Source organism: Drosophila arizonae, chromosome 2 (assembly GCF_054131065.1).
Source record: "Drosophila arizonae isolate 15081-1271.41 chromosome 2, UAZ_ARI_1.0, whole genome shotgun sequence".
NCBI classification, from domain to species: Eukaryota; Metazoa; Arthropoda; class Insecta; order Diptera; family Drosophilidae; genus Drosophila; species Drosophila arizonae.
The window spans coordinates 9,854,717-9,881,196 of NC_142922.1; the positions used below are offsets into that span (position 1 = coordinate 9,854,717).

Consider the following 26,480-nt stretch of genomic DNA (forward strand, 5'->3'; position numbering starts at 1 on the left):
TCGTGCTTGAAGAAACTTAGGATTTAATTTTATGAAGCGTAAATCCAAGTTTTTTCAATCCTTTTATACATATATATGCATTGATATAAAAAACATAAGTGATTTAATTAGCTTTAAGCATTGACTTAGAATAGTATCAGCTCCATCTGATTCCTCCATCCCGGCCAATATTTCTTGGCCAGTTCGAGAACGAAAACCAAAGCAGCGGCCGCATCAAATGTGGCCAAAAGTTTCCACACCCAGAGCAGATCGCGATTAGTGAGTGGAGCGTGGGTGAACTCGACATACGAATGGGTTTGGTTGTGGGGCTCGATCTGGGTGGCCGTCAGGCTGCGCATGGCCTCCGAGATCCAATGCCTGACCAGGCCGACGTCGTGGGCGCGATAGATGAACTCGTTCAGGGCTGCCTTGAAGACGGAGTTGTTCTGCACGAGGCCCACAATGGGATAGTCATAGAAGAGGATCAAGCCGGGGGATTCGCATAGGACGTTCCGTCTGTAGCGGCTCTGGTAGTTGTTCACGATCTGCCACAGTCGGCTGGAGGTCTGGTAGGCGTGGTGCGTGTCCAGGGCGAACATCAGAGCGTTGCGCTTGATGTTGGGCGCCAGAATCTTATTGGTCAACTGGCCGATCTGTTGGCGATTCACCTGCAGCTCACTCATGCTCGCTGCATACTCGTCGAACATGACGGGCAAGCCGCTCTGCTGCAGCTCCTCGAAGTTCTGGATGTGCTGATAGCAGGGCAACTTGGTCAGCAGGGCGCTCAGGCTGGCGCTGAAGAAGCAGCTGAAGACCAGGCTGAAGACGTACATGATCATGAGGAACTGTCGCATCGTGAGGCTGCGATAGCGTCGGATGATGCCGATGGGCAGGCCCAGGGCGCCAGCGAAGACGCGCAGATTGACGAACAATGCGAACCAGTTCCAGTTCACGCCCTCACGTCGGGTGATCCGCTGGTTCGCCAGCTCCAAGAGCTTTTCGAGCAGGGCGAAGATCAGGTAGACGCCCAGTATGATCAGAAAGTAGGGCCGTAGACTCCTGTAGATGTCATCCAATCGCATCTCTTTGCCACACGGCACGACTATAAACACCTGGGAAATGTCCAGGTAGGTGGTGTACTCCGTATCGAAGGAGAATATCCGGCCATACATGGGCAAGTCCACCTCCTTCCGGCTCACCAGACCCCGAATCTCCACGTCACTTAGCCAGGTGCTCTCGTTCACTGGATTCCTCAATCTCAATCGAATATTGTATATGCGAGCGAAGTGCCTGATGAGTCGATCCATGTAGCCGCCCAAGTATTTCCTGCCGCCCACTCTGTGCTTGGCCAGGAAGCTGCCGGGAATATGTAGACTCGGATGGGCTATGGCTGTCCTCTGCTGAAAGTCGCCCCAGATCCGGTTGAAGATTTTACTTCCATCTGAATCATTCAGCGGCGCGAAAGTCGCCTCCGGAAATGGCTGCAATCGATAGGCGTTTATCGATAGCTCCATCGGCATGGAGTGCAGCAGCAGCATATTCAGCAAATTGTATTGATCTGCCTGAACGGCGATCAGTGATAGATATTCCTCTGGATCAGCCTCGGCAACATTCAACCAGATCAGAGTGCGCGTCTCTCTGATCCGGTCCAGAATCTCGGCCAGGCACTGCAGCAGCACGACGTCCTCCCGCTGCTGTATGCAGAGCAGGGCGAGTGCCTCGCTATTGAAGTGTTCGCCTAGCTTAATCCCGTTAGATTCGTCCAGTCGTAGCACCGGTATTCCAATCGGATTCAGCTCGTTCAGGCAGGAGTTGAAGTCCTTTTCGCGTTGCATGAACAGCAACGTCTCAATGGGCCTTTGACTTTGTATTTTTTCTATGAGTTCCAGGATATACTCAACATCTGAGGTTTCAGCTGACGCCGATAATCGATAAGTTATCGATTGGCCAGGTAGCAGCCACAGACCAAACATCAATGCACTGAGCGCCAACAACATTCTGAGCCAAGTGGAGAACACAAACTGAGCGTTCGCTTCGACATTTTACAGTTTCTATTAATTTATACATTAATCTAATTAGTTTTAATCGAAAAAGGGAATCTTGAAAAACTCACGTATCGTTTAGTAGGTGTCAAAAGTCGAAGCGAAGGCAGGTGAGCTAATGATGCTATATAATATATACACCAATATTTATAGGTATATATAAACAAGGTACAAAATATATATATTTTTAAATATTTACTTATTGCTCTATACATATTTAAAACTCTCGAAACTGAAACTATTACAAATAAGAAAATAAGAAAAAAATAAGAAAATTCCATTATAAAGTTTACACTTATATTTATATATTTTTATTTACCTGTCAACAGGTAGTTAAAATCTTGGGTTTTTGAAGAACTACGAAATTTGATTGGAATCACCTGTAAATGCAGCGTTTTTCGTCAAATGTTTCGCTTGTTTTATGCTTTCGTTGAGTTTTCTCTTAGTTTCGTTTCACATCGTTTCGCTGTGGCTTAAATGCGCGTATATGCATATTTTATCGCTCTCTTTAGTTGCCATTGCGGCTCTCTTTGTTTCACTTTGTTCGGCCATGCTTCGCATTTTATCCCTTGCGCGCGTTCCGTTGCCAGCCGTATCGTTTCGCATTCGTTTCGTTTAGTTTATCTGCTTGTTTGGCTCGTTGGTTGGTTCGTTGCGTTTCATTTGGTTTGTTCGTTGCTGTTGCCGAGCAACTCTTGACGTGAACGGACGTGTTTTTTCTCGCAGCGGCAAACACTGCGAACGCAACGAAAGAACAGACAGGCGACAAATACAAAACACCGTAACGCAACTGAATAGAACTGTAATGTGCAAGAACGTTATACACCAATACAATACTTTCTCAGAAGGAACGTCTGCTGCGTTTTTGTTTTTGTTATCGTTGTTAAAGTCAAGTGAACAAGTATCCGGTTAAAATTATAAATAAAATTTTATTTTACACCTCTTTGGTTTAGTGTTACGTTTTATGTTGAATTTGTATAGTTTTCGCAATTGTCCAAAATGCAATTGAACATAAGTAAGAATCAATTACCGGTGCGCGTGTGAGACCCTCAATAATAATAATCAAAATCATAATAAAACGGTGAGCACGAGAGACAATCAAATAATTATAATACGAGTATATGACAAGCTTGAGAGCTTCACGTGCAGCATAAGAAATCGTGATAAAACACACACACACAAACATACATAAACATCAACAGCAGCATCAGCATTTTGTTGTTGTGCACGCTCAATCGCCGTTAACATCGTGTGTGTTCCAGCAGCAGCAGCAGCAGCGGCAGCAACCAACAAAAACAAACGAGCAATTTTCGTGCGTCGACGTCGCTGCTGCCGGCTGCTGCAATTATGTGTAGCAGCAGCGACGTTTTAAATAAAAGGTAGACAGCAATAGCAACAAAACAAGCATAACAGGCAGAAGCTTCCGCTGCCTCAGTCGCCGTCACCGTCGCCGTCGCCGTCGCTGTCTCTTGCATGCAATTAATGTACACAGTTTTTTGCATACATAAATTACAACAACAAAACAACAACAACAAAAGTAACATCAGCGGCAGCAACGTTTACAATTTGTGTGTGCTTTGCCGGCAGACGCTGTCGAGTGCCGCCGCCGCCCCAAAGGTCGTTGGCGCTAAGGTCACAGTCAACTGAAGAGAGAAGCGAGACTTAGAGAGAGAGAGAGATAAAGAGTGTACGAATTTCGTGCTGCAAGTGTGACAAACAGGAACGCCCCAACAACAATAATACAAAAGCTTGAACAAAACGGTAAATCTTCAAATACGCGTGTGCCTCAAGTATTTAGATAAAATAAAAACGTAAATTCAACAAACAGCAGCAGCAATCGCCGTCGACGGCAACGTCAGCGCAGCTTGCAAATCGCATGGTAAGTGCCGCTACTTTTTCTTTCCCCCTTTGGTCTCCTTCAGCTTCATTCGCATTTGCCGTTGTTATTGTAAATGATTCGCAGTCACCTTTAGCTACGACTGGGCTCTCCTGCTTAAACCTTTGCTCTCGCTGTCTCTCGCCCACTCTTGCACACGTTCCATCTCACTCTGTTATTCCGTGAACAACGCATTTGAGGATATTTCTAATCCGTTTTATTGATTGCAGGCAGCGCAGCTGGAGTGCTCTGCCAGCATTGCGTATGCATGTATTGTGTGAGTCTCTCTCTGTGTGTGTGTGTATAGTTGTTATTATTGTCGGCAAGCCGTGTTGTGTTTTTTTCCTTCTTCTCTTTTTAATGTTCTTTTTTTTTTTTAGTTCTTCTTTGGCCACTACTCATTTGGGGTTGTTGTTGTTGTTGTGTCGGCTATAAAATCTGTGCCTGCTGCGCTACCGGCTGCTCAGCTGCTGAGTTGGCTTTTCCTAGTTTTGTCATTCCATGTTTTTATCAGCTGCCGCTGCTGCCGCTGCCACTGCCACGGCTGCTGTGCTGCTACGTGGGTGAACGGTAGGAAAAAAAAGCTCCATGCGATTCCTCTTCTCACATTCGTGTGTTATTTTTGTTGCTCTCAGCAAAAACAAAGGAAGCAGAGTGAAGAATAACTTTATCAAAAAATTAAGAGAAATATGCCAAGCAGCTGCCCCCGTTGGGCATAACTCAATAATCACATCAAATGTCTCAGCTGCAACACCAACACCAACAGCAACAGCAGCCACAGCAACATCAGTGGCAACACCTTCGACGTGTCTGTGGCAGAGGTGTGTCCACCTTGGACGTGAATGCGGCTCCTTCTTGCCCAGCTGCGCGCCTTTTAAGTCGCTGACAAGTGTTTTGCCGGCATCTCCGGAATGCGTCCGACTCGCAGCAGCAGCGCCGCAAAAACTGGCAGCCAACATTGCTACCAATTATGCGATAAGCAGCCGCTACCTTTCGACCAACTCGGCGACGCACTTTAAGCCAACGGCCAACGGCCAACGGCCAATGGCCAACTTAACTTTAAGCCCCAGCCAGCACTACGCGAAGCAGAGCACAAAATTGTGAGTGCAATGAATAAAATACTACACTCAAATATTCATTCTGTGAATAGGCAGCAGCCAGATGCATGAACGAGACGAATCTAGAATACTCTAACTGAAATATAAATTTGAGAAATTAATAATGTGATTAAAGTGATATACAGTGTTTATTAGCATAAAAAAAAATCCATAAATTTAAGAACACACAGTTCCAGTTGATTCAGAAATTTCATATAATATAATAATATTAAAGATTTGTTCTGGACTCATTTTTATATATTTCAAATATTTGTGGCAGAAACTTTAATTCCTTTAGAAAAATGTTTAGTCAAATGTGATGTGAAGTATAAGAAAAAGAAGATATCAGATTCGTAATATTTTAATAAAATAAATTTAATAAGTACTGTTCCAGTTATAATAAAATTTTTAATTTTGTAACAGTAGGTATGATGACAAAAGTTTAATTGGTTTGAACAAAATTATTATTTAATAATAATTTTTAAATGTAGAAACATTAAAAATAATTTGTTATATTTCAATAAAAGCAGCTGCATGTAAAATGACTAAATTTTTTGATTTAAAATGGAATTATATTAAATGCAAAAGATGACCCCAAAGTTGGTTCCAATGCAAAATGTTTGTTATTTAAAATTTAAGTATATAAAATTAAAAGACAACCCCAAGGTTGGCTCCAATCTTTCTCAGTCAGAAATCATCAGAAAAAAAAATTTGTTGTTTTTTTTTCTTTTAAGTTAAATTTGTTAAACAAGATATTTATAATAAGAATTAAAAGATTATACTTATAAAAAATATTATTTGGTTTAGAGTAATGGTACAACCTAAAAGGAATATTCTAGAAACATTTTTTGGTTCCAACCATCCCTTAGATGATTAGATGTTTCTCGATGAAGAAAATATATGTCTCACAGTAATACCTATGTCTAAATGATAGTTTTATATGTATATACATATGTATGCATATACAAAATTTCTTGATTGCTTTGATCTTGAGTCTTCTAGACTATTTTAAAGTAAATATAATTAGACATCTATTCAGTTACTTCACATGCTACTTCTATATGTGCACCCATTTAGGGTAAATATCTTAATCAAGCAAACGTGCTATTAAAGTAATTGGGCCACATTTGCAAAGAGTATTTATACATATATACATATAAATATATATACGGCAATAATAATGAAAATGCGCCTGGAAAAACTAACAAAAGGCCGCGTGCGCGCGACCATCAAACGAAACGAAAAGCGTGCAGGCTCGACAACAACAGCAACAACAACAACGGGAGCAGGAGCAACAGCAGCAACAGCAACAACTACAACAATAACAAAAGCAAAGGGAATGACCTTATATATTGCAAACTGCAACGCAAACAAAGAGCCGCTAATGGGGCGCGGCGGGGGCGGGAAGGGTTGAGAGGGCGGGGCGTGCACATTGCCTGATGCTGTGTTGACGCAAAGATCAACGCTGCCCAAAAACCGGTCGCCAGGCCTCAGCCGATGCCTGTGCCTGTGCCTGTGTATGGGCCTCGGACTCGGACTGGGCCTCGGACTCGGGCTACTGCGGGGCAATTGGGCCAAAAGCATAAAAATCAGTCAAGAGTCGCCTCCGCGCGGTGGAACGTTGCGAACATTAAAAGCGACAAACAAACAAACAAACGTACAGGTCCTGCCAGCAGCTGCAGCAGCAGCGACGGCAGCAGAGGACGTTGCTGCGGTGGGGCATGCAACTGCGGCTGGTCGCAAAAGGCGGCACATGGGCCAAGCGTAGCAGCAGCAGAAATCGATTTTCTCGCAAACTTGGCCAGGCAGGGCGCTGAAGCTGTAGCTGGAGCTGAAGTTGGAGCTGGAGCTGGAGCGGGGATTGGAGCCCAGTTAGCCGCAGGGCTCGAAACGCGCGCATTTTTCGGACCCTTGCTGCCTCTCTGCTGCCCTCGCAGTTGCTGGGTAAACGGCCCATATTCCGAGTAATGGATACACTACTACGGGCGTGCGGTCTCAATGTTGATGATGATGCGACCGCCGGCCGCTTGGTCCAGCACGGGCAGAGGCAGCAGCAGAGGCAGAGGCAGCAGCAGAATTGCAAGTCAAACTGTCGTCGGGTCTGCGTTGTTTAGTTGTTTTATGCCACGTTGTTGCGCCATGGCCATTGGTAATTGCAATTGCCATTTGGACTAAGCCACAGCAACAGCGGACGGCCACTTGCCAGATGAGTTTGCCCACCACAGGCAGAGAGTGGTTGTGTCGGGTAGGGGAAGGAGGGGAAAGGGATGAGTTAGTAAATCTGCAAATTGCATTCGCTAGTCGCTGCGCAATGGTTTATTTAATTTGTGTTATAAATAAATTTGTTAATGCTATAATTCCGTTGCACTGCAGTCTATATTGCTGTCTCCCTCTCTCTCTCTCTCTCCCTCTCTCTCTCTTCCTCGGCCGCCCTCTGCCTGTGCTTATTCCCTTGGCAGTCGCTGATTTATCACTAATTGAAATCATCTCCACTGAAGCCGAGCCCCAAACACAGCAACACGGGTCGCATAAGAAATTACTAGGGCATGCCGAAGATTTAATACACTTGCAAATTGCTGCAGTCTTAATAACTCAATTTGTGCCGATGGCAAATGTATGTAGTACGTTGAGTTAGTTGCAGGTTGATTGTATATTAATCATTACGGTACTTTGACTAGACAATTGAATTTGAAGTTTCAATTAAGTTTGTTGGTGTAAATATGTAAATGTGAATATATAAATATCTTTTAAAAGTGTCAAACGTATTTAGCTGAGCTGCACTACAGAACCAACTCGAGAGGGAAGTTGAAAATGATAGAAAAATAGATATAAACTAATCTGTATAATCTAATCTAAAAGAGATTGGAATCAAATGTAACACATTGATTATATTTAAATATTGCTTAATCCCAAAGAGAATATACATATGTCCAAGGTAAGGCAGAAATTAATTAACAACTTTTCACTTTCATTCTTTGTGTGTATTCACTGTACGCAACACGCTTAACGGCATATTATGTATGCCCATTTGCGAGGGCCGAGGAGAACAACTAAATTCTCGAAAAGTACAACATAATCTCAGCTAGAAACAAACTCAAACTGAATGCTTTGCCACAAGAGGGCGTCAGGCAACAATGGGCGGGGCAGGCATTGTGTGTGTGTGTGTGTATGCTTGTGTGTATTTGTTTGTAGGCCTAGACACGCAAAGGCAAAATTTGCATGGAACGCAGACCGTTCAGCAATTACCGCTGCTACTGCGGGGCACATCAATAGCTGTTGTTGTTGTTGCTGTAGTTGCTGTTGCTGTTGTTGTTGTAGCTGTAGCTCGCAGGCTTTGCCACCTGCTTGTCTGGGAAATCTGTTTGCTGGCCCGACTGCGTGTGTGTTCCGCTAGCAAAAATGACGTGACTGTCAATTGAGAAGAGGCACGGCTGTGCAATGCAACATTTGGCATTGAAGGGGTGTGGAAGGGGAGGGGGGGGGCAGGGAACGGCACTGGCTGCTGCATAGATCTCCGCTCTCCTCTGTCTGCTCTCAGCTTTTTCAAGTTGTCTGCGGCGACACCCAACCAGTTGACGCTGTAGATATCTACCTTGCACTCGACTTTTGCACTGCATTTTTTTAGTCCAGCTTTTTTCTTTTTTTTCGTATCGTACTCTTGGCTCATCAGCAAAAACAACAACAAATCAACGCAGCGGCATCAATGACAGAACAACATAAAAAAAAAGTTAAAAAAAAAAAAATAAGAAAAAATCTACAAAATGCAGCAACAACAAAAACAACAACAGACGACAACTGGAACGACATGATTTTTGTTGCAAGGGGCAGTTATCCATCCACCAGGCGCACATCATCCATTCAAAGTTTGAGGAGCTGCTGCGTTGGCTTTTCCTCCCGCTTCTCTCTTATTCTTCTTCATCTTCTTCTGCTTGTTGTTGTGTCCTCATTTTGTTCCTGTTGTTGTTGCTGTTGATTTTGCTTTAATTATTGTTCCGTTTCGTCTGCCATTTGCAGCACTTCGCATGTTGTTTTTTTTTTTTCGTTTTTCTTCCTTTTTTTCGGTTTTCAATTCGTTTTACTTTAACGTTTCCCAGGAGAAACATTAAACACAATAGGCCGAACGAATGATTCGAAATCATTCACAGCAAAAATGCGCCTTGATTGGCAGAAGGGAAAAGGCGAACGAAAAATAAATACAGTTAAACATAAAGGAAATATTTAATGAAAATTTTAAATATAAATGTAAAAGTCAGAACTAAAAGAACAGAAATTAAACCATTCGAAATAAATGAATTTTATGAATGAATGTGAAAATTTAAAATAATAAATATGCAAATATATGAAAATAAATATGAAAATATATATATTTTTGTAAATATATTAAAATATATATGAAAAATATATATAAGACTCATAGAAATGAATATAAACTTTAATAAAAAAATTCTGATTTTCATTGAAATATTCAATATAAGTCTCTGTACATTATATTCAAAATTATCTGATATATTTTATTATATATATTATAAAAATGTGTTATATATTTAAGCAATCAAAAAATGATCCACCTTTCGATAATTTCTACTTACAAAATTGGCAAAATTGCTTATTGAACACATCCTACAATTATAGTATACAAAATTAGATATTATACAAAATGTGATAGTGACTGGAATTAAAATATTTTTTGAATGTAAATGATATATTTTTATTCGAGACTCAAGCACAGTTTCTGGTGCCTTGTGAATGATATATTTTGGATGCTTTTGCTCTTGTTCTTAAATACTTGTAATTCCTAACCTTTTTATGCTGCTAATTTTGTATGGGAATACGGGCAACTCCCTTAGCTCAGCTGTATTTGCATAACCTCTTCCGAAAACCCTCTCCCAAACACCCCCCTCTCGGACAGGCAGGCAAACTCATTTTGCATTTCACTTTCCTTTGTGCAGCATGCAAAAGTTCGAAGCCCCCAACTTTAACTGCCAGCCAAACAGACGATTCTAATGCAGAAAAGAAATATATATACAAACATTTATACATGTATATATAAGTACATTTTTTTTATAAAAATATAAAAAACAAAACTGCGAAACATGCAGCATGGCAGGCTAGACAGGAGGCATGCTGCGTTGCAACGTTCTAGATATTTCAGTATGCACATAGTATATATATATATATACATATATATTTTGTGTGCAGCTTTTTACACATTTTGCTTTTGTTTGTTTGGGCTTGTTTTTGTTTTTTTTTTTTCGGTCGCGTTAGTCAGTTTGGTGCGACTTAAATTGCATTTTATTTCTGCAACGTTGCAAAACATTTATTTACTTTCATGGTTTGTTGAGTATTTGCCAAGCCACAAGCAACTGGCAACTGGCAACTGGCAACTGGCAACTGGAAAGCTCGAACACTTCAGCGAAGGCATATGAAAATCGTTTAGAAAGGATGACGATGTCGCGGCAGAAGAGTTTTTCCAACGGAAGTCGTTGACTGCCTTTGAACTTGCTTAGACAAAAAAAAAAAAAAAGAAGAAAATAATAAATAAATAGAAAATGCATAAAATATGAAGGGGATTGAGTTAAGCTCCCTCTCTCTCTCTCTCTCTCGCCCTCTCTCTCTCTCTCTCACTGTATGTGTGTGTGACATGCGTTGACATGTTTGTGGTCCGCTCGCTAAGTAGCTGCGGGGATTAAGCCAAAGCTTTGTCTCTGTCAGCTTTGGGAGCCAACGAGGGCTGAGGCTGAGGCCGCTGCAATTATGCGCTAATTAAATGCTACATAATTTTTCGAATGCCGAGGACAGCTAAAAAATGCATAACATGTGTTGCACAGCCCTGACGAGGCTGGCTCAAGAGATTCAGAATAGGCAGCAGCAGGCAGCTTGCAGCAGAAGCCCGATCATCATCCCGACTCAAAGAGTTGCAGCAGCAGTCGCCGTCGCCGTTGCCGTCGCTTACTTTTGTGAGCCGCAGGCCGCGGGCAAGAAAAAAAATAAGAAACAATTTTCATGAGACGGCAGCACGGGCATAACCATAACATGTTTTGTTATTAATTATAGTTTACGCAACGCAGGGGACAGGCCGAAGACAACAACAATAACAGTCACTCACAGTCTGTCAGTCAGGCAGTGAAGCCGAGCCGAGCCGGGCCAGGCCAGGCAGGGCAGGAAGCCAACCTCTTGTTGACCATGTGCCACTAACTCCGACGGCTGCTGCTGCGGCCGCTGACTCCTTGCAGCAGCAAAGCAAAGACAACAAAGCAGAAAAAGAAGAAGAAGCAGAGAAAAGGAAAGAGTTCACTTAATTTGACGCACAAATGTCAGTCACAAGTTGTTGGCCCGGCCCGAACTGCAGCGCGTTCAGCGAAGCGCGACCGTCGCGTTGCGTTAAGGATCGTTGCGTTCAGTTTTAAAATAACTCAATAACTAATCCAATCGGATGGTTAAGGACGAAAAAGGGTTCGTTGCCCAAGGGCCAACAGCAGCAGCAACATCAACATGTGGCAGCCTTTGCCTCTTTGGCTTGACAATAAAAATTATCATAATTATATTTAAATTAATATGCAAGAGCCTGTGAGCCTGGCCAGCTAGCAATTTCCGCGCTCGACAAATTACAGGAAATGCCAAACACCAACAACATGAGCCACGCTGAGAGCACTGAACCCTTTGTGGCTCTTTGCCGTTGCTGGTGTTGTAGTTGTTGTTGTTGTTGTTGTGCGACGGCAACATTAATTAGAAAACAAGAACCGCTTTTCACACGTCGCGCCCACGCTCAATATTAAAAGGCGTTACTTCAAATTGAGCTAATCCAAATTGCAAATCTTAAATGCTAGCTGCTTACAGAAGCCAAGTAATTGTGGGAGTGTATGGAGAAAGAGAGTGAGAGAGAGAGAATATACCAATTTGTATGTATTAAAGTAAATTTCTTTAATTTAAAATTATAAATCCTCTATAATGAACTTAAATATACACTTTTACATAGTCTATTACATATTTTTATACATCTGATATGATGATATTCACAGAATATATATGGCGCTAATATTATTCGCGCCTTAGTTTAGTTAGTTAGTTTCTACCTATTATCACTATATCAGCCAATCATCTGATTGCAACTAACACAACGTCATAATATTACACCGACACGACATATAATTCATATTATATTCTTATCGTAACAGAAAATTGTTCTAGATTTCCCTAGTCTTAAAGCTAATAAATAAATTAATTTTAATCTCATCAGATATTAAAACAAATAAACATTCATATCTCATATTATTATTAGCTAAAATGAAGAGAAATAATAAAAAAGTCAAAAAAAAAAAACCTCTGTCAGAACTACGAAAAACTATGTTGCAGTTGCAGGCAATAGACTACAGAATAATATTTCAAGCTAAATTTATGAATGACTTTCAATGATTATATTGTAAAACCATGAATAAAGATGTAAAAAAAAAAAATTATAATAAAAAATAAAAAGTTGAAGACTAGATATAAAACAAAAATATTTATTATATGTACATATTTATTATATGTACATATGTACAAAATCAATATACTCTAATCCGCTTGTATGCAAGCACAATAATACTTCACTATATATATGTATATAGGTATATTACATATTTTATATTTTTTATAATCATCCATTATAGTTTTATAGCCAACTTGCGTTCGCATTTTCATTGCTTCAAGAACAAAGTTTTTTCCTCTCTTATTTTTACTCGACTGAATTTGACATTTAATCGTCAACTGCGGTGACGCCCACGCAGAGTTGGCTTATGAATATTTTAATTAATTTTCATTGTGGCTCAATGTACTCACCTTTTTTTTCTTGTTCTCTTCATCTCGTAATTCATTAATTTATGCAAAATATTTGCAGTTGTTGTTGCTGCCGCTGTTGGTGTTGTTGTGACAGGCGCGAGCATTTATTTATAATTTATATTGCAATTATAAACTAATATTGTTGTCGGGTTTCGTTGAGCTGTTGTCGTTGTTGTTGTTGTTGTTGTTTTAGTTGCTGTTGTTCAATTGTAATTTATGCGCATTTTTAATTGCAGCTCCGAAATTTCAAATTCGTATCACAAAATTCCAATTTGGCTTTGTTGTAGCTTTGCTCTGCTTTTTGTTTAAATAATTTAAGTTAATTTCGCATTGACACAGCCCCATGCATATAAATACATACATATATATAACGACTATACGATTTTATTATTATTTAATTATACCCTTTGCATAATTTATGCTAAATTGTGTATTATTTCATTTTATTGATTGCCCACAATATGTTTGGCATTAATCATATGGTTTTATTTTAGTTCGCAACTCGCAATACCCTGTAATTGGTGCAATGTGTGAGCTGAGTATATGCAACTATGGTGTGTGAAGGACTTGGATATCATTCAAGCTCTAGAATTTATATAGAAAAATTTAATTTAAAGGCTTCATTTAGTTTACATAAAAAAGCAATGGCTCTTCCTTTTCAACTGCAGGGTATCTGCTGGCTAGTGAATCTCTCTCTACACTCATCCATTTAATTGATTGTTCGCTGCTCATCGGTGCCAATGATAAATGGAGTTTAAAATGCCATGCGAGAAAGACAACTGAATGATTTAGTTTGCCGCGCTTTGTTGTTGTCATTTGTTGGCCCTAATTAATGTGGCTCAATACATTTCTGTTGGGCCTCAATCCGATTGTTTGGGGCAACCTTTTTTCCTGATTTTGGCATATCAATTAATTTGGCCTAATCTAATTTTGTTATTGTAAACTGATTAGTTAGTTGAGCATTTCCAACCGGTTTCAAGAGCTGAGCCCTTAAAAAACGATTCGATATAGATTAGATGAACCTACAAAATTGCCATTAAATTAAAGTAGATTAATAAAAGAGTTGAATAAAACTCATTTCAATGCAATTAAAATTGGCTCGTTTATAGATTTAATATTATTTTGATATTACTGCCAGCTAGGCTTAATACATTAAACATAATTTTTATGTTGAATTTCATTTAATGCAGCTTTTTTTTCGAGCTTTGCTAATTATTTATGGGCACTTTTTGTTATGTGCTTGAGTCTGGTCTTCATTAGGCCAGCACTTAAAAACAAATCCGGCTAGAAAAAAACCAAAAATAAACATTGTTTTATAATGTGTTATTGGGCCTCGTTTACATTATGTGAAGTGCTTATGTTAAGAGTAGAGTTGGCTATAATTTTTTGTTGTTATTTAGACGGAATCGTAAATAATTTAGTGCGCTATTTTGTGTGGACTTTAACAAACAAACAACAACAAGCAACAATGCCAAACAATAGCAGCAACAACAAATTTTCATAGCTTTTGGCAATTTGACTTAATGTTCATTATAATGACTTTAATTGTTATTGCCACTTAATTGAATGCATTAATAATATGCATATACAGAGATTTATGTAGTCGATTCGTGGGGCGGGGATAGGGTCTCTGATTATTTCCGTTGGCATATGTAGATTAAAGCTGACATTTCGAGTCCCGTTTCGAGTCAAATTAAAAGCAAATAAAAGCCCAAGACATACGTAAATGGCCGCTCAGCGATTTAGATAGCAATAAAATGCAGCTCGCTCACCTCTCTGAACTGCACATGCTCCATTACCAATTCAGAAATCTTGGCTCGAACAGCAGCAGCAGCAGCAGCAGCAACAGCAGTTGCAACAACAACAACAGCATGGAGAAGGAAACATGCTGCAACAACCACGTCGACAACATTAGAGAAGTCACGAACTGCAACAGCAACAGCAACAGCAACTACAACAGCAGCTAAATTGTAAACATAAACAAAACATTTATGACTATTTACAGTTCAGCGAGAGGTGCACACAACAAACACACACTCACACACACACACACACATGGACACACAGATACTTATACACACCCGCTGCTAAGAACTTGCTGTACGTGAGCTGCTGCTGCTGTAGCTGCTGTAGCTGCCGAAGTTCAATGAGTTTTTGGTGTGAAAGGGTCAATTGTGTAAATAATAACGAAAAACTGTGAACAGCAAACAACAACAGCAGCAGCAGCAATAACAACAACAACAACAACAAGACTAGCCAACAGAAACAGGGGCCAAAAATGTAACTTGTCTATCAGCTTGGCTGACTGGAAAACCCATAAAAATATCACACGCATAAGCGTTATAGGGAAAAAGGCATTTGCGATAAGCAATGCAACTAAATAAACAGATACAGATACCAATACAAACACAGGCCGCGCAGGCAACAGATACAGATGCAGTTGCACAGCCATAGATACAGATACGCAGATACATTGGAAAAGCATTTTCAATTGCATTTGGTGACCGCAGACAGCGCGACTGGGCTGTTGGCTGAATGTCCAACGGTCGACGACGTCGTCGTCGTCGTCGTCGTCGGACTCGTTTTTATGATGCAATTAAATATGGTGTTTAATGCATTTGTAAATAATAATAATAAATAAAAATGCATTCACTGCATTCAGTGGCCATATCATGATAATGAAGTTGAAAGTTTGACTGCATAAACCGTAAAACTTTTGCCTGCTGCTTTATTTGCCTGCAGGAAATAAAAGTGTCATAAAAAACTGTCATGGCTGCCGGCCCACTGTCAACCCCCTCTCCCCAGGCCCACTCAATGCATATGAATTACAGCGAAAGGGGGAGGGCGGTCTATTTGGGGGATTTTGTACTTTTTAAACAGCTGCTTAATTTGGGCAATTCGAGTTTTATGGTCGAGCGTTCATATTCATTGACATTCGACATTTATAATGGAGTGTTTTATGACGATTCTATTAGCGAAGCTAACTATATAGTTTTTTCTCCTTCCGTCTGGTCTCCCTCTCTTTCGTTTTTTAAGTGCTCGCTAATTGAATTCGAATCCGAGTTCGAATTCGATTTTCCTGGCCTATCAAGAGATCTAATTAAAGGTGGCAGATTTTAATGAATTGGGTAAATAATAGTTTTACGAATTCGTTAATTAAACATTGACTCACTTAAGTGCGTTATATTTTTAAAAGCTTTTGTTTTGACTTATTTGATAGACAGTTTAATTATGATGTGTTAAAAGAAATATTTAAATATTGGACAATAATTAGATATATATATAATGTAAAATGTAAACTATGAAATATATTAAATATATAATATAAAATATAAAAAATATATATATATATACATATATAATCCGTTATATAAAATATGAAAACTTTAAATAATTTATTTTTAGTGTATTCCAAGAAAAAAACGTTTATTAAAATACATAAATAATTTAAAAATTATATTAAGACATGATCTTTTTATAGTTTAAATATAATATATATGAGATGGTTAATAGACCTAGTATTATTAGCTAACCAAAATAACTATCAAAATCAACTATCTATATATCCCTTTCCCTTTCAATACAAAACTATCCATTTAGTTAAACATATTCTAGTAGAGCCCAATCGATATGGTATCTAATTATAGACGTATAATATATCATATCATATCTTTCTCATATCGTATCATAAACTATGCATAAACATAATTGAGCTGATTTTTTCTGCTGGCAGCCCAGTTAACAAGATGTCAGGCTTATGCTTATCATAAATGCAGATTGAGCTCTGCTTAGCTGCTTTACTCGCTGCCTCACTTAGCATATCCTGGCAATCTTTTGCTTGGCTTAACTTTTCACTCGCATATATTAGAGAGCATTCATGTGTGTATATATATGTGTGTGTGTGTGTGTGTGTGGGTTCGTGTGTGTTGGTGTATTGCAAGTAAGCTGATTGCATAATTCAATGCAAATAGCGCCGCAGCAACAACAACAACGAAGCAGCCAATGCAAATGTCGAGAGTGCAAAGCGGCTGCCCAATCGATTTGCTTAGGGTTTCTATTTTGTGCTTTCTGCATGCGCTGGGAAAATGCCAGACCCTTTTCCGACTTGGCGATAGAGAAAGGGTTGGAGAGAGTCGAACGGAGAATGGGGTTAAGTATGCCATCAATTGTACAACTTTAAAATGGGCACGAACTCAAGTCGGGGCGGCTCAATGTCGCATAATGCTCAATCAAATTAATGTTGAAGTTGAGTTGAGGCAAGTAATTAAATCCAAAACTAACAATTGGCTGTGCAAACACAGGCACGCACACGAGCACACACACACACACAGAGAGAGAGGGAGAGAGAGAGAGAGTGAATGGCGTAGAGTGTCCATAATAATAACAATTTTCATATTAATTTTCATAATTTTCCAATGTTGACAACAAAGTAAACACAAATACACGTAGCCAAACAAGCAGCGGGAACTGAGACAGAGGCCGAGGTAAAGTGTGCGGCACGTTGACAGCGTCGCAGCGTGCTAGAAAACGGGAGAGGGGCGGGGAAAAAAACAGCGAGACGAAGGGCAAAACAAAAGGCGCACAGTGTAAAGGATACTTAACATGCCAGGACAATGGGGGGTAGGTAATTGGACAGTAGGAAGTGTCCACAGCTCCATGGAAGAGCTGGACACTTGTTGGTCAGCCGAACGACAACCTGCTGAGAGTCGATGTGCTGCAATTTGCCTAATAACTCAGTCCAGACTAAGGCAAGGGCAGGCAGCCAGCATAGTTGCCTCTCTCTCTCTCTCTCCCTCTCTCTCTCTCTTTATCTCTCTCTCTCTCTCTCTCTCTCTCTCTCTGTCGCGCTCTGTGTGGGTGCGTATTTACAGCCTTGCGGTTAGTTTGAACTGTTGACTTTGCGGTGAGCACTTTAAATTGATTAAGTTGAACTTGTCTCTAGCTTTTGACGTCGCGGTTGCGCCCCCTACCGCCCCTCCCGCCCCTCGCGCTGCACTAAAAAGATACTTAATGCCATAAAAGCTGCAGCAGCAGCTGCTTTCCGCTTAATTCATGGCTCTAGTTTGTAGTTTTTGTAGTCTTTTTCGAGTGCGCACTCAAATGACGTGTAACACTCGTGAGACATTTAAGCACTTGAATGCCAGCAATAAGGCAAGAGAAATAAAACTTGAAGCAATTTGCGCCGTCTAAAAGGCCCCAGCACGCTGCTTACATCCCGGAGAGCTGCGACGGAGAGTGCAGCGACGGCGGCAGCGACGGCGGCAGCGACAGCGGCAGCGACAGCGGCAACTGTCACTCGCGGAAAGTTGTCCAAGTCAAGCGTTCAAATTTAACTTGAGCGCCGAAAAAAGCGCTTTACAAAAGTTACAAGTCACACAACAAAGGCGAAATGACGGGGTGTATGGGTGTGTGTGTGTGTGTGTGTGTGTGTGTGTGTGTGTGTGTGTGTGTGTCTGTGTGCCTGGTAGGAGCCTGCCTGCTGGGCTGGTTTTTGGCAGCTGTTGTTGTGCTCTTGTCGCCAGCAGCTTCCAAAATTAATTTCAATATCAGCAAACAAGTGGAGAAAAAACGCGTTAAACTTGAGCGAAATTTCTGAGGAAAACTTTTGAGATACTTGATGTGAAATTTAGGGAATTAAATTGAGATGAAATTCTCATGCTCACATAGCAACGAGCTGTATAGGGTATAGTTAGGGTATGATAATCTTATGTCAAATATATATATCTATTTCTTTTTCTTTGGAGTTAGTATACATATATATTGTATTGCATATATGTAAACATATGTATAAAATGATGTTTGGCCAACTCTTCACATTTGTTGAATCTGAAACTGTTGCTAAAGTTGCTGTGGCAGTTGCTTGTGCTGCTGCTCCAATTGAAGTTTTTGCATCTTTCTTGTGGTTAGCATTTTTATTTACACTTGGACATAAGTTTGAGTGCTGAGAGCGGCAGCAGCGGGCAACGGGGTTGGCAACGGGGCCAGCAAATCGATGTCCGTTGCTGTCTCGGATCGGGTCAACTGTTTGTGCTGCGTCATTGGGTGTCTGCCACAACAACAAGCCACAAGCACAGAAGTTGCAAACTGTAGTGCAATCATGCTAAAAATGCCACACAAAAGGAGCTTAAATTAAAGTTTGGCAGGAGCAGCAGCAGCAGCAGGAGCAGCAGCAGCAGCTAAAGGAACAGGAGCAGGATCGGGTGTGAGTAGCAGCAGGAGGCATAGACCGCAGATCATGCTGAATGTGGCATGTGGTTCAATATCATGGCAAAGTGTCAATGTGCGTGCAGGAGCTGCTGCAATTGCCGTTTTTGTTGCCCTTTGCCACTGCCGTTGCCCCTGCCGTTGCCCTTGCAGTTGCCCTTGCAGTTGCAGCCGTTTGCCGAAATCATTCCGGCCATGTCTAAGGCCAGGGCAGGAGAGACTATCAGTTTGGCAGGTTGTGTTGCGGTCAACGCCTCTTAACGTTGCATTCCACAGTTGCACTTTGCATTTTGGGACCCAACAAAAGGGTAGCATTATAATGACAGATAAGTGTGTGTGTGTGAGTGTGTTTGCATCTGTGTGTGTGTGTGTGTGTGGGGAAGATAGCAAAGATGGCGTTAATCTATGCCGGAGCACTTACCGTAGAAGCTCTGAGTGCTTAATGTGAGCTGCAAAATGAGCAATTTCTAAGATTATTTGTATGTGGTATGAACATGGGAATAGGTAGCATATAAGGTATACAGATATATACGTATATGAAATGGAATTTAATGAAAATTATATAATGAACAATTCGTAATATGTAGACTTACATATAGCAGAGTAGTAGTAGTAATAATTAATCTCAAGAAGTTAAACTAAATATGTTGAAAACAATTTGTAATTAAGGAATATTATTATTGATATAATTGATAGAATAAAGGAATATTATTATATATAAATATATTTGTATTATCAATATATATTATTATTAATGTAGACTGACTTACTTTGAAACGAATATTAATAGTGATATAAATTGTTATTAATTTAGAATGATTCACTTAGACTCTATATTTTTTTTACGAAAAATTATAGTTCAATCGCTACTACTACTGCTGCTCTTACTACTACTACATATTCATTTATTTATAGAAATAGTAGTAGATCATATAAAACAATACTTTCATCGTTCGAATTGTTTTCAAAATAATCATAAAATTAAGCTGTCTCACATTTAGTTTTACTTAAATTTATTTTACTATTATTTAACTACTATTATTTACTGCTATTACTACTACTATTTGATCTGCTATTTTAATGAACACAATATAGCAAAGCCAATCATATGCTTCAGCTAAAACACAGCTCAGATAAGAACATTTTACAAGCCAACATCTACTGATCAACTCATGAGCTACTATATCGCATAGCAAATGATCTCTACTCCATAATATAAATACTTTTAGGCTGCTGAAGAGGCGCTTTAGGTGCGCCTCTCTGGAGTTTCTATAGGACATGTGCTCTTGTCCTGATTCCCGCGCTTTGGCTGCAATTGCAATTTGTGCACTTTATGTTGCCAGTTGGAAAATTGTGTGTGCATGCTAAGATACACCCACACACACACACACACATGCACATGCACATACTTCCTTGCATTGCTTCAGTCTGAGCTGCAGCGAAATTGTATCTTTTGCCAGCTTGTGGTGTGGAGTGCGAGTATCTGCTGCTGAGGCTGTTGAGGTTGTTGTCGTTGGCGTTGTCTATGCGTTGCCTTGTCTCAGTTTCTCTCTCTGTGTGTGTGTGTGTGTGTGTACTTGTGTTTGTGTTGCTTGCCAGGGCACATAGTTGCTTCTCACTTGAAAAAGTTGCTCATTTTTACACACTTTATTTTTGGTGCAACGACAGGCAGTTGTTGTTGTTGTTGTTGCTGTTGTTGTTGCTCTTACAACTTGGAACATTGTTTCAGCACTTAAGCGACATCATGCGCACAACTAGCGAATGAACCAACAAAACGAACGAATCGCAGCAAGATTCAGCTTTGGAGCGAGACTCACTTGCTGCCCCCCCACAGTGTGTGTGGGGCAGTGTGCTGTGGCACGGTGTGGCACGGCATGTACCGGGCGGGCTGCTCAAATGTTTAAACATTGTAGTAACCATAGCACATACACTGCCTTGCCTGGCACTGCACTGCACTCCACATGCATCGAGTGTGGAGCGAGCAAAGGAAAAGCAATCCAAACCCAAAAACGATCCACAGCCACGTTTCACATTCTGTGTGCTCGAGCCTTTTGTTTGAAGTTTGTCTTCGAATGGAAAACTTTTGTGAAAATTAATTACGAATTCGTGAGGTCAATCGTTTTTCGGTGATAATCGAGTGGGTGCCAAGCGCTGCGGACCAGGTGAGCGGGCGACTGGATGAGCGGGGTAGACGTCGAAGTTGGTTTGGCAGGCGAACCATCAGGTTGTTTAAATGCGCTTACAAACGGGGCGGGCGAAGGGGCAACGTTGGTTGTCTGGTCCGAGGGGGTCCCCCTAAAGACTGTTTGGCATGTCTGGGCGACATGCTGTGTGCGGTCTGCCTGACTGCCTGACTGCCTGACTCTCTCTCTGCCACTCTCTCGCTCTCCCTCTCTCTCGCTCTCTCTGCTTTAGAGCTGCTGCTGCATCCTCGGGCTTTTTATGGCTTTGCTGGTCGTCATCAGCATTGCTTTTTGTTTATAATTTGGTAATTTGCAGTTTTGTCGTTGCTAAAGTCGACGTCGTGCCAAAGATTTTATAATTTTTACTTGCAATTTCAGAAGCTGCTGCTGTTGCTGCTGTCGTTGCTGCTGCATTTTGCATAATTTTCCATTTAGCTTGTTGCGTGCCTCACTACCCGCCGCAAAGTCGTGAGGCGTAATTAAAGAGTTTATTTCATGATTTGCGGCTTGGGGTCCGATGCTGCTGTTGCTATTGCTGTTGGGTGGCCAACTTGATTTTCCAGCTGAGCGTCTTACAGTGCCAGGAAGATGCCTTTAAGCTACAGCGGCCTTTGACGCTGTGTCGCAGTTGTCAGCAGCAGCAACAGCAGCAGCATCAGCACGACAATATCCTTTGCTGTTATCCTTTGCCATTGCCCGAAGCTAATTTGGCTTGGTGTCTGTCGCCTGTTTGCTTTGCTTTATTGAAAAGACATCCTCGACAGCACTAATTTTAACTAAATAACTCTGATGAGTGCCGCAACCCAAGTGACTAACCAATTTTCCTGTTCGGGTCAGGCTTAACCTTTGTTTAACCTTTTTTAAGCCCCAAGCTACCCCTCAGTTCCCACAGCGATCTCATATTTTGCATGCCAGGGCCCAGCTAATAACACATAATCCGAAGGCAAACCGTTTTTGTGGCCACTGTCACATATTTGTTTAGGAACTGCAAAAAACATAAACGAAAAACAGGACAACAAAGAATGTAATAGTTCCTCAAGCCGGGTGTGCTAGACCGGGGTATACCCTGTGAAATTGGGCAAAATGAAGTCAAACAGCTTTGGCAAATTTCAAAAGTGAATTTATTTTCATTATTTAGCACATCGATCATTATCGATAATAGGAATAAAAAGGATTTGCCAATTATTTTATAGAGTTCTGAAGTGTTTTAGCTACAGTGGGATATTGATACTTATTGATCATTTCATACAACAAATTCATAATAATAATAAGATATGATGAACTCCTGCCTTATCATAATATCGATAATTATCGATTACATGAAAATAGCATATACTTAAAGCTCATCTCTTGGCTTTTAGTGTTCTTCTCTTATAGCATCAGGTAATGCTATTATTATTCGAAAAACCTATAAGCAGCTTGCTCACAACCAATATAGCCCTTTTCTACAATTAAGGGTATATGAAACAAGTAATAAGCTAGAGCTACAAATATTCAGATGGCGACAACGCCTAAACATTCGCTTATCCTTTTTAAAGGCTTGTTTGTACACACATAAATATATATATATATATATGTATTATACTTAATACATATATACGAATATATACTTATGTATATATATATATTTAATATATTCCACGCACATATGGCGTCAAAAATTCAGCATGCATGCGAGCATTTTAGTTTTCAGTTTACGTTTTTACGTTTTTCTTCCATTGAGCTCTGGGCTTTGGGCTTGGGTTGCCCCTGCGTAGCCCCCGTCCATAAAAAATGCTTTAATTAAATGAAATCTCATGGTTTTTGTGTGACGTTCGTCCTTTTCGACTCCTGGTACATAGCTCCGTGCGTTGACTGCTTACACACTTTACAGTTACACGCACAACTATGCGACAGACGATGTGAGTGTATGCAAGTGTGCGTGTTTTTGGGTGTGCGTGTGTACGTGTGTATATGTGCGGGGGAGTTTTTGCTGTAGGTCTAACATTCAAAAATTGAAAAACCAAAATTTAAGCTGGACAGCTTTTTGAATTTATGACCAAATGGTACAAACACAATCATGCACACACGCTCACACATGCACATGCACGCACAGACTTAAACGCAGACATATAAATAGTCTGGTTTACGCATGGGAATTGATGTTAGAGAGCCTGTGGGTAGCTACATATAGGGTGCGTAACCAAACGGGCGCATTATATGGTTAACATGGCCCAAAATGCCATGAGAATAAACCATATATTATGAAATAGAACTGGACTTAAACTATGTTGATGAATTGCACTATTTTGCATGACTAAACGAAATAATATTTCATAAATGAGCAAATTGGAAATGAACCAAAAATAAATTTATATAATCAATAGAAAAGGAATAATCCAAGAGCTGACATTTATTCGAATATACAAATAAGCCATATTTATATTTGAATTCACTCAGATTTCGTTATTTATGTAGATTCAAAGGTTTACATAATCAAAGATTTCAAATTTTAGCTGATTTCCTTCAGATTTATTTATTTAATAAATAATAGAATTTTTTAACATTTTATTTTTTATTATTTTTAGTTGTTATACAAATTTACATAAACTGCAATAAGTTCAGAAAGAAATTTTCTTTATACCGAATGAAAGAGCAATCGAGAGAGTTACATGAGAAAATATGTTCCATAGGTGCGCTTGAAATTTCTAAATTTACCTGCAAAACAAATGTATTTTTAAATAACAATATATCTTCGATGAATTATTACATGCTCTGCTATTTGTGAATATCATAAGATAGATGATAGTTGTGGGCATTATTTATGTGTTGGTCCATTCCACTTCTATGCAGACCAAAGACTTTTCAGCCGTAATTGTTATGCGCTTTACATTTCCATTCCTCTTCTCAAACAGGATATAAGATTACAAATCTGTGCAGCATCCTTTTGGCTTTATTTGAAGACAATTCCAATTACTGCTTAAGCCAAACTTCATTACCTTCTTTTTCGGGTCAGCAAATTGTGGTGGTGGTGGCCCGCAGGTATTTTGCATTTGCTGAATGCGGGACATCCGGGACACCCTGGCGCAGGACATGGCCAAACTAATGCTGTCGGCTCACTACAGTAAAGGCACGCATAATGCGACACGTTCTGGGGTTGTTTTTAATCCCAAAACGTAGCAAAAGGCAGCATCGATTGCGGCCAGGTAGTTTCATTCTTTTTATCTCTCTATGTGTCTGTGTGTGTGTGTGTGCGTGTGTGAAATGAAGTGGCAAAAATTGTTTGTGCTACCTGTGGGCAGCCGTGGAAGTGGCAGCTGTAAGTCCATTGGGGCACACAAAAAGACGCAATTATTCATATATGCAGCCGGGCTGCAGTGTGGCCAACGATATCCCGATTGGCTGTGGCAACATTTTCACTTTGCATTATGTAAAACATTTTCACAGGCGACAAACATTTGCATGATTAACCATAATTGAAAAATGTGAAAGCGGCCCAACGGTGAGAGAGAGAGGCTGAGAGAGAGAGAGAGAGGGAGACAGATGTGGCTGTGTCAGAGGAGCTCTGTTGTAACAATCAGTGGCGCCTCTGACATTCAATTCGATTTATCTACGCATGCCAGAGTTGTGCGCTATCTCACTCTCTCTACCACTCTCTCTCTCTTTCTCGTTCTCATTCTACCTCCAGCTCATTGTCAGCTTTAGCTTGTCAACTAGCCGAGTCTCTTTTGTGCTGCCTGCATGAATCGGTGGCAGCAGCCACGCCCCATGCTGATTTGAGTTGAAGTCTTGCTTGTGCGCTCAATAGGCTTTGCTGCTTGGCTAACTGTAATTTTTAGCTGCTCATTCATAATTGAATATGGCAAGTGCGGCCAGGAAGCTGCTGCTGCTGCTGCTGTTGTTGTTGTTGCCTCATTAATGTTGCACAGGCTCAGCACAAAACTCAACTTCGAGCCGAGGCAATCTATCAACAAAAAGAAAAACTCCACTCCCGGTCTCTCTCTCCCTCTCTCCCTCTCTCTCTCTCTTTGTTGTTGCCTAATGTGCGGCTTCCTGTTTTTACGGTTTTTGCTTTAATTAGTTGATCGCACGTGATATGGCCGACCTGTTCGACCCGCCTGGCCTTTTAACTCGGCAGCAAGTACTTAAGCCTTTAATTTGCTTGCCATTGTTGCTGCTGTTGCTGTTGTTGTCGATGTTGCTGTTGTAGATGTTGCTGCAGATGTTGCTGTAGCTGTTGCCGTAGCTGTATCTCTACCTGGCTAGCTAGCTGGCTGACTGGCTGACTGGCTGTTGCCATTGGCTTGTTATATTAGCACTTGTCTAGCTTTAAATTGCTTGTAAAGATTATCTATGGAAAACTCACACTCAATTTGCGCGTCTATTTTAGCATATATAATATAATCTGTGCAAAATCTTAAGTAGCTTACTATATGTGGAACGTACGCCCAGCCAGCGCGCCAGAGGGGCCCTGATTGAGGTCGGACCAACAAGGCGCAATGACCATCTATCCTTGTAAGCCAAAAGATACACATAAATTGCAGCCGTGTTCAGGCCGCATTCGATACATACAGTATGTTATATATGTGTGTGAGTTTGTCTCTGTATAGGTGCGTATACAAAATGGCCGTCGAGTTGAGCCACAAAAGCTGCACAGCTGTTGGCGACAAATCTACAAGCGTTTGACTGAAATAACAATAATACAGGCAATACAGGCAATAGACACACACACACACACACACACACACACACACAGCATACATATACTCACCCACACAGGCATGTAACATACACAGTTGTTACTTCCGTTTCATGTCGTTGTCACTCGCTGTCTGTCCGCCTGTTTTGGGGACATTTCTGCTCCTGCTGCTGCTGCTGCTGCTCCTGCTGCTGCTGCTCCTTCTGTTTGTTTGTAATTTGATGCGCGCTTTTAGTTAATTGTGGCAGCAGGACATGAGTATTGCCTATGCACAATAACTAAGCCCATATGTTGTACACACACACACGCGCATACACACACACAGACAGACACAGCAAATAGTGGCTAGTTAGAGTACAGGACATGACCGCTTAAGTGACATTTGTCGCATTTGCTGGCCACTGGCCCCCGCGCTGCCCACTTTGGTCACATGTGCGACTCATATTTCTTGCCTTTGGGCTAACTATGTTCAAGTGGGCGGGCCGTTTATATAATACATATAATACTTATACTTGTCTGCCTTTGAACTCTCTATCTCTCTGTGTGTGTGTGTAGGTGTGTGAATGTGTGTGTGTGTGTGTCTGCTTAGTTTTTGGCACTCGA

General features: G+C 40.7%; 2 protein-coding genes across 9 annotated transcripts in view; one reads left to right on the forward strand and one right to left on the reverse strand.

Moving 5' to 3' along the window:
- Positions 1-42: 42 nt before the first annotated feature.
- Positions 43-2,604, reverse strand: LOC108621317 (uncharacterized). 2 transcript variants are annotated; one of them, XM_089461878.1, is made up of 3 exons: positions 2,341-2,604; positions 2,093-2,259; positions 43-2,030 (listed from the first exon to the last, which is right to left on the reverse strand). In XM_089461878.1, exon 3 carries the CDS (start codon positions 1,974-1,976, stop codon positions 126-128), a length of 1,851 nt encoding a protein of 616 aa, XP_089318004.1. In that variant the 5' UTR covers positions 1,977-2,030; positions 2,093-2,259; positions 2,341-2,604; the 3' UTR covers positions 43-125. The 2 variants fall into 2 exon arrangements, with proteins under 2 accessions (XP_089318004.1, XP_017874047.1); XM_018018558.2 differs by having other exon boundaries at positions 2,093-2,369.
- Positions 2,605-2,680: 76 nt separating this feature from the next.
- SKIP (Shal K[+] channel interacting protein) overlaps positions 2,681-26,480 on the forward strand; it is a 173,973-nt gene continuing 150,173 nt past the window's right edge. For all 7 annotated transcript variants that reach the window (XM_018007008.2, XM_018007017.2, XM_018007048.2 and 4 more), the window contains exon 1: positions 2,681-3,900. The gene's annotated coding sequence lies outside the window, so the exon portion shown is untranslated. The remainder of the gene's footprint in view (positions 3,901-26,480) is intronic.

Bases quoted from the DNA above. Each gene is read 5' to 3' on its own strand.
- LOC108621317 (XM_089461878.1), bottom strand. From the start codon at position 1,976: ATGTTGTTGGCGCTCAGTGCATTGATGTTTGGTCTGTGGCTGCTACCT.